This window comes from Dunckerocampus dactyliophorus, chromosome 3, assembly GCF_027744805.1.
Source record: "Dunckerocampus dactyliophorus isolate RoL2022-P2 chromosome 3, RoL_Ddac_1.1, whole genome shotgun sequence".
NCBI lineage: Eukaryota > Metazoa > Chordata > Actinopteri > Syngnathiformes > Syngnathidae > Dunckerocampus > Dunckerocampus dactyliophorus.
This window is the reverse complement of record NC_072821.1, coordinates 1,360,058-1,368,001: the sequence shown is the minus strand read 5'-3', so window position 1 is coordinate 1,368,001 and position 7,944 is coordinate 1,360,058. Positions and strand designations below refer to the sequence as shown.

Sequence of the window (7,944 nt, the reverse complement as noted above, 5' to 3'; positions counted from 1 at the left end):
TTAATCTGGGCGACGGTGGGGTCGCTTAAAGCCAATCTCCAACACGTGAGGATAGACTTCTGGGTCGGATTAAAGGAAGCAGGTCACAAGTGTGACCATGCAGGTAATCGTGTCGGGCCACACCCCTGCTGGGAGTCACACTGGAAGTCTGTCAGTGACCTCATGGCTTCTTCAGGAGAAGAAGAAGATGGGAGGAGGCTAAGGACGTTAGCATGGGTCTAGCGTTCCTCATAGCCAGAAGGTTAGAAGGTTTGCGAGCATGCTGCCCTCTGCTGGTGTGGAGTGTCAACTCATGTCTGTGGCATGTGCGTGCATGCGTGTGTGTGTGTGTGTGTGTGTGTGTAGATTAGACAACACCCCGATGCTCACCCTCCCCCCCAGCTCTGCTATATAAACACAGAGAGAGTGAGAAGTGTTCAGTCCAGCAGCAGACGCACAGTCAGCACACACGCACGCACACACACGCACACACACACTGAGGTCTTGGATCAAGATGGACGACTTGGCTCTTCCTTCGTGGCTTTGCATCCTGGCGGTGGCCATGTTTGCATGCGGTGTCATGAAGAGGATCCTGGCCTCCCACCTGAGCCCCGCCTCCACCGTGGCGGCGTGGTTGGGGGCCACCGTGCTGATGGAGCGCACGTGGGCGCTGTGTGTGCCCGCCGGGCTGCTGCTGGCGCTGCTGGGACTCGCCTACGTGCTCTATGCCGTCGCCAGGGCCCGCACGCCGGACGCCGCCCTGCCCGCTACGGGGAAGGCCGTCGTCATCACAGGTAGTAAGAGGCTCCGCCCACTCCACTGACCTTAAACAGCCCTGGCATATACGGTGTGTGTGTGTGTGTGTGTGTGTGTGTGTGTGTGTGTGTGTGTGTTGTTATCTCTTTTTATGTGGCACAAGCCTTCATGTTTTTCATTGAGAACTGCAAGCTGTGTGTGTGTGTGTGCGTGTGTACGTGTGTGTGTGTGCGTGTGTGTTTGTGTGTGCAGCTCTTTGGGGACACTGTCAAGGATGTCCCTTCTGGAGGTCAAAGGTCCCTGTCAAGACTCTTGCTCCACTTTGTCTTATCAGTGACAGGAATACGCTGTGGGTGTGGTTGGTGTGTGTCTGTGTGGTGTGTGCGTGTGTGCGTGTGTGTGTTTGTGAGCTATTCACATGCAAAGGGAAGTGTGTGTTCCCGTGTGGAATGTCCAACAAGCTGGAAGGCAAAAGTTGTTTAGAAGTCATCGTCATGGCAACACATCAGCTCGTGGATGTTTACTGGTTAGAATTATTAACTTTGAAGTGACCTTTGAACCTTTGACTGACACACATGCAGCAACATGTTTATGCTGCACAAGGTGCGTCAGGCAGCTAGCGCACACGCGCACACACACATGCACGTGCACGCACACACACACGGCGGTGTGGTCAGTGTGAGGGTCGTGCTTGCTGCAGTGCATGATGGGAAGTGTAGTTGATTGTGCCACCACTCCGCGAGGCCCTGCGGGCGCTCTGCACAGCATGGGGGGGGGAAGAAGAAAAGCCACTTGAGGACAAAGAGGAACATTCTTTGTGTGTGTGTGTGTGTGTGTGGAGGGGGGGGGGGGCGATTGGGGGGTGTCGACGTGTCTCAGGGCTCGCTGACCTGGCGTCCTGCCGCCATGTTGATGAGGGTGTCACATGACTGCACGGCTTCCAGGCTGCCTCACTCGGAACTCATTAGGTGGACACAAGCAAGAGGGCGGGGCTAATCTACAACTTTCCTTACAGTCATGACACTTTACACTCGTGTGTGTGTGTGTGTGTGTGTGTGCGTGCATGTGTGTGTGCACGAGCCAACGTACAACAAGGCTCACGTCTCATGAGCGTCACGTGTCACATGCATGCGTGCCAAGTATCCCTGCACACCACCACCTTGACTTGGACCAGAGGATGTAGCGTCCCAGCGTGCAGCGAAAGTGGTGTCAGCGTTCCTGGCAGGCCTCCAAGGACGCGATGCCAACGCGACCGTCCTCTGGCCTGCTCAGCGCTCGCACAAAGCGCCAAGAGAACAGTCAGTCCTGCAGCAGATCAGGTTCCGAGTCTTCCTGGAAGTCCGGCTGCTGCTCCACTTCCCTTCTGGGAAAGTACATGGAGCGTGAAGAGGGAGGTGGGGGGGATATGAGCCATCTTTCTCTCTGCCTGCCTTAAAGCAACTTTTTAAAAAAGCCAATCAGGGCAGAGCCGGAAGTCAGGCCACACCTCCCAGCAGAAGTGCCACCATGTGCGGGAAACCTTCATTTCAATCTCTGATTTCAGTCGTTTCACGCCGTCACATGACGATGTCGCATGATGCCGTCCCCCTGCAGGATGTGACTCGGGCTTCGGGAAGGCGACGGCGAAGCGTCTCGATGCCCTTGGCTTCCAGGTGTTCGCCACCGTGTTAGACCTGTCGGGGGAAGGAGCTCGTGAGCTCCAGAGGACGTGCTCGCCACGACTCACCCTCCTGCAGGTGGACATCACACAGCCGCAGCAGCTCCAGCAGGCGCTGACGGATGTCCAGGCCCAGCTGGGCTTCAAGGGTACCGAACTGCACCGCCATCCTTGCCAACATGGCACCCAGTGCGCTCACCTTGTACGTGCGTGCGTGTGTATCAGGTCTGTGGGGTTTGGTCAACAACGCCGGCGTTTGTGTGAACTTCGGCGACATCGAGTTGTCCCTGATGTCAAACTTCCGCGGGTGCATGGAGGTCAACTTCTTTGGAACGCTCAACGTCACTAAGAGCTTCCTGCCGCTGCTGCGACAGGCCAAAGGTCGTCTCGTCACCGTCTCAAGTCCTGCTGGTGCGCACACACCCACACGCACACGCACGCACGCACGCACACACACATGAATGTCAGTTGAACAAAGACGTCCCTCCCTGCCATCATGTCCAATGTCCACCCTCTCAGGTGATCAACCTTTCCCCTGCCTGGCGGCGTACGGCGCGTCCAAGGCGGCCCTCAACCTCCTCATCAACACGCTGAGACACGAGCTCGCACCCTGGGGCGTGCACGTCGCCACCATCCTGCCATCCTCATACAAGACAGGTAACTCATGGTGATGAGCATGAGGACGTGAGAATGATGATGAGTAAGAGGAAGAGGAGGAGGAGGATTTTGATGAGGATGATGGTGATGAGGCTGATGATGGTGATGATGAGGATAAGGGTGAGGGTGATGAGAATGAAGATGATTGTGATGATAAAAAAGAGGATGTGATGATAAGGTTGTTGATGGTGAGGATGAGGATGATGGCGATGATGATGAGAATGAGAATAAGGATGAATAAGGATGGCCATGAGTAGGAGGATAAGGATGACGATGAGAATGAGGATGTGATATAAGAATGGTGGTGATGAGGATGAGGATGATGATGAAGCTGATGAGAATGAAGATGAGTGTGACGATGAGGCGGAGGAGGAGGCGAATGTGATGATAAGGATGTTGACGAGGATGAGGATGATTGTGATGAGGATGATAGTGATGAGGCTGAAGGTGATGGTGATGATAATGATAATTGTGATAAGGATGAGGATGATGGTGATGAGGATAAAGACGATTGTGATGATGATGAAGATGAGAATGATGATGTGATGATACGAATGGTGATGATGGGGAGGATGAGGATAATGATGAGAATGTGATAAGGATGGTGATGATAGTGAGGATGAGAATAAGGATGAGGATGATGAGGATCACTGTGATGAGGATTAGATGACGTAATGATGAGGATGATGAGAATGTGATGATGATGTTGATAATGCGGAGGAGGATGGTGATGAGGATGATTGTAATGAGGATGATAGTGATGAGGCTGAAGATGATAATTGTGATGAGGATAATGGTGAGGATGAGAATAAGGATGAGGATGATGGCGATGAGGGTGGTTCTGATGAGGATTAAGATGATGTAAAGATGAGCAGGATGAGGATGTGATGATAATGATGTTGGTAATGATGAGGATGATGATGATGGTGATGAGGATGATGGTGATGAGGATTAAGATGACGTAAAGATGAGGAGGATGAGCATGTGATGATAATGATGTTGGTAATGATGAGGATGATGGTGATGAGGATTAAGATGGTGTAATGATGATGAGGATGTGATGACAATGATGTTGGTAATGATGAGGATGATGGCAATGAGGACTAAGATGGTGTAATGATGATGAGGATGCGATGATAATGATGTTGATAATGATGAGGATGATGGCAATGAGGACTAAGATGGTGTAATGATGATGAGGATGCGATGATAATGATGTTGGTAATGATGAGGATGATGGCAATGAGGATTAAGATGGTGTAATGATGATGAGGATGTGATGATAATGATGTTAGTAATGATGAGGATGATGGTGATGAGGATTAAGATGGTGTAATGATGATGAGGATGTGATGACAATGATGTTGGTAATGATGAGGATGATGGCAATGAGGACTAAGATGGTGTAATGATGATGAGGATGCGATGATAATGATGTTGATAATGATGAGGATGATGGCAATGAGGACTAAGATGGTGTAATGATGATGAGGATGCGATGATAATGATGTTGGTAATGATGAGGATGATGGCAATGAGGATTAAGATGGTGTAATGATGATGAGGATGTGATGATAATGATGTTAGTAATGATGAGGATGATGGTGATGAGGATTAAGATGGTGTAATGATGATGAGGATGTGATGATAATGATGTTGGTAATGATGAGGATGATGGCAATGAGGATTAAGATGGTGTAATGATGATGAGGATGCGATGATAATGATGTTGATAATGATGAGGATGATGGCGATGAGGATTAAGATGGTGTAATGATGATGAGGATGCGATGATAATGATGTTGATAATGATGAGGATGATGGTGATGAGGATTAAGATGGTGTAATGATGATGAGGATGCGATGATAATGATGTTGATAATGATGAGGATGATGGTGATGAGGATTAAGATGGTGTAATGATGATGAGGATGCGATGATAATGATGTTGATAATGATGAGGATGATGGTGATGAGGATTAAGATGGTGTAATGATGATGAGGATGCGATGATAATGATGTTGATAATGATGAGGATGATGGTGATGAGGATTAAGATGGTGTAATGATGATGAGGATGCGATGATAATGATGTTGATAATGATGAGGATGATGGTGATGAGGATTAAGATGGTGTAATGATGATGAGGATGCGATGATAATGATGTTGATAATGATGAGGATGATGGTGATGAGGATTAAGATGGTGTAATGATGATGAGGATGCGATGATAATGATGTTGATAATGATGAGGATGATGGTGATGAGGATTAAGATGGTGTAATGATGATGAGGATGCGATGATAATGATGTTGGTAATGATGAGGATGATGATGTTGAGGTTGATAGGCCAAGGATGATGGTGGTGATGATGACGAGGATGACGTTTATGATGAAGATGAGGATGTGATTATGCTGCTGATGATGATGATGATGTGATGATGATGGCGGTGGTGGTCATGTGACTACAGGTCAGTGCAGTAACCACGCCTACTGGGAGGATCAGCACCAGCAGCTGCTGCGGTCGCTGCCGCGGGCGCTGCTGGAGGACTACGGCGAGGACTACGTGAGCGAGACCAAGGAGTTGTTCTACAGCTACGCCCGGCAGGCCAACCCCGACCTCAGCCCCGTGGTGGACGCCATCGTGCAGGCGCTGCTGTCGCCGCAGCCTGAGGCGCGCTACTTGGCGGGGCCGGGCGTGGGCTTGATGTACTTCATCCACAACTACTGTCCCTTCAGCGTCCGCAACCGCTTCCTGCAAAGCCTCTTCGTCAAGAAGAAGGTGACACCGCAGGCGCTGAGGAAGCATGCGGCCTTTGACCTCGTCTCCCACGACGACAACAACAACAACAAGGAGGAGAGGGAGAAGGTCAAGTAGCCGGACTGTAGGATCACCCGGAAGCACCAGTCACTCGCTAGAGCTTTAGGACACGCACACGTTGCAAACGGAAGTCGGGGGCGGGGCTTAGGAATGACGCCACCAGCTACCAACCAAAGACGAGCAACAGGAAGGCATCAAAGACAACAAGTCATCCTTCAAGGATCGGCCCGGACAAGCTCCGCCCCCCCGAGGGACGGCACAAGTCTTTAAGGAAGTGCGGCGACAGGTGTAAGGACGGTGACGCTGTGGACACGCCCCCCTTCGGCCTCATGTCTAATGGTGCCACATGTGACATCACACCGCAACAATAAAAGCAGAAAATAGTTAGCCAGTCTTCAACACGCCATTACTTAGGTATGCAGTAGTAAGTCATAGTAAGTAACAGTAAGTAGTACTAGTAGTAGTAGTACCACCACAATGATGTCACATTTGTTTCTGATTGTATTACAGTGTTCTCTCATTTATCGAGGTTACCAAAACAGCCTGCAATAAGTGAAATCCGCTAAGTAGCCGACTTCATTTTTTTACAATTATTACAAAAGTTTTAAGGCTGTAAAACCCCTCACCCTACACTTTAGACACTTTTCTCAGACAGCCATGAACATGTTCTCACATTTCTCTCTTGTTTAAAAACTTCCAATAAACCTTCGTGCAGTCCCCCTCCTTCGAACCGAACATCATTTACAAGCTAGCGAGCAAGCAAACTAGCAATAGAGATACACTCAACTTCCCACAATGCAATTGTTCTTAAAGGACCAGGCTCTGTCTTTAACAGGTTCATGCTGTAATTAAAAAAAGCACTAAAAAAAATACACGTAACAGCGAATACGCGAAAGGTGAACCGCAACAGAGCGAGGGAACACTGTATTAGATTTGACATGATCCTGTCAATCATATTGCATCCTGTCAAAATGTGAAACCTTTTTCTTACTGCTGATGTTTGTTGTGTTAAAATGATATTTTTGTTCACTGGTGGACCCAGTGAAGCACGGCATCGGCGACTTTTATTTATTGTGCACACACACACACACACACACACACACACACACACTGCAAAGTGTCTTACAGTTTGCTCCTTCTGTGTTTTTTTTGTTATATTTCATTCAGCATACTCATACTTTCATGACAACTGTCACTCAAACTGTGAATTTTGTACAAAAGTATTCTTAGTTTATTCTTTGACTGAATTAAAAAGACGTTTACTTCTGTTTGTGTGTCTGCTCTGTGTGTGTGTGCGTGTGTGCGTGTGTGTGTGTGTGCCTGTGTGTGTAAGTATGAAGCACATATAGTGGAGTTGTGGAGGTCGATGTTGTCTCAAAGGACCCTGACAACCAGAAAAATACAGTGTGTGTGCGTCTCAGTGGGGGGAGGGGGGGGGGGTTCGTAAGTGAGCTCATAGTGGGATATCATGATAACATTCAGACGGACAAAGCAGACATGCTGACTTTAAAGACCTTATGTGCAATTACCTTATGTCTTAATAGGTCTAAGGGGAAGTCCAATTCCTGTGATCACGCTAACTTTTCTTTTTGCAAACTCATCAAAAAGTAGCACTTTATTGCTTTGGCATTTAAGCTTGACTATTTTCATTTCTGGGCCACTGAACGTCCTGCCAGTTCTCAAAGCTGCCCCCTGGTGGTCAACGACACACTTAAGGTTTTATTTTATTCCTGAAAAAGGTCTTTAAATTGTTTGGACATAAAAAACGTCTATCTATCTCATATTATATCGCCTATCTTCTTATATGTATATATACACTGCTCAAAAAATTTAAGGAACACTTGGAAAACACATCAGATCTAAACTGGGGGAAAAATGATGTTGAATATGTTTCATGATAATAAGTGGGTGACGTATTAGTAACAAAATGATACCACATCATTTGATAGAAATGAAAATGATCACCCTATAGAGGGGGGAAATCAAAGACACCCCAAAAATGAAAGTGAAAAAATGATGCAGCACACTGGTCCATTTAGCTAAAATGTCATTGTAGCAACTCAAAATGATTCT

The 7,944-nt window shown here is 47.9% G+C and overlaps 1 protein-coding gene across 1 annotated transcript; it reads left to right on the top strand.

The window, feature by feature from the left end:
- Positions 1 to 222: 222 nt before the first annotated feature.
- On the top strand, positions 223 to 7,035 carry hsd11b2 (hydroxysteroid (11-beta) dehydrogenase 2). Its single transcript, XM_054771457.1, has 5 exons — positions 223 to 773; positions 2,329 to 2,541; positions 2,618 to 2,803; positions 2,912 to 3,049; positions 5,522 to 7,035. Exons 1-5 carry the CDS (start codon positions 494 to 496, stop codon positions 5,926 to 5,928), a joined length of 1,224 nt encoding a protein of 407 aa, XP_054627432.1. The 5' UTR covers positions 223 to 493; the 3' UTR covers positions 5,929 to 7,035.
- Positions 7,036 to 7,944: the final 909 nt, after the last annotated feature.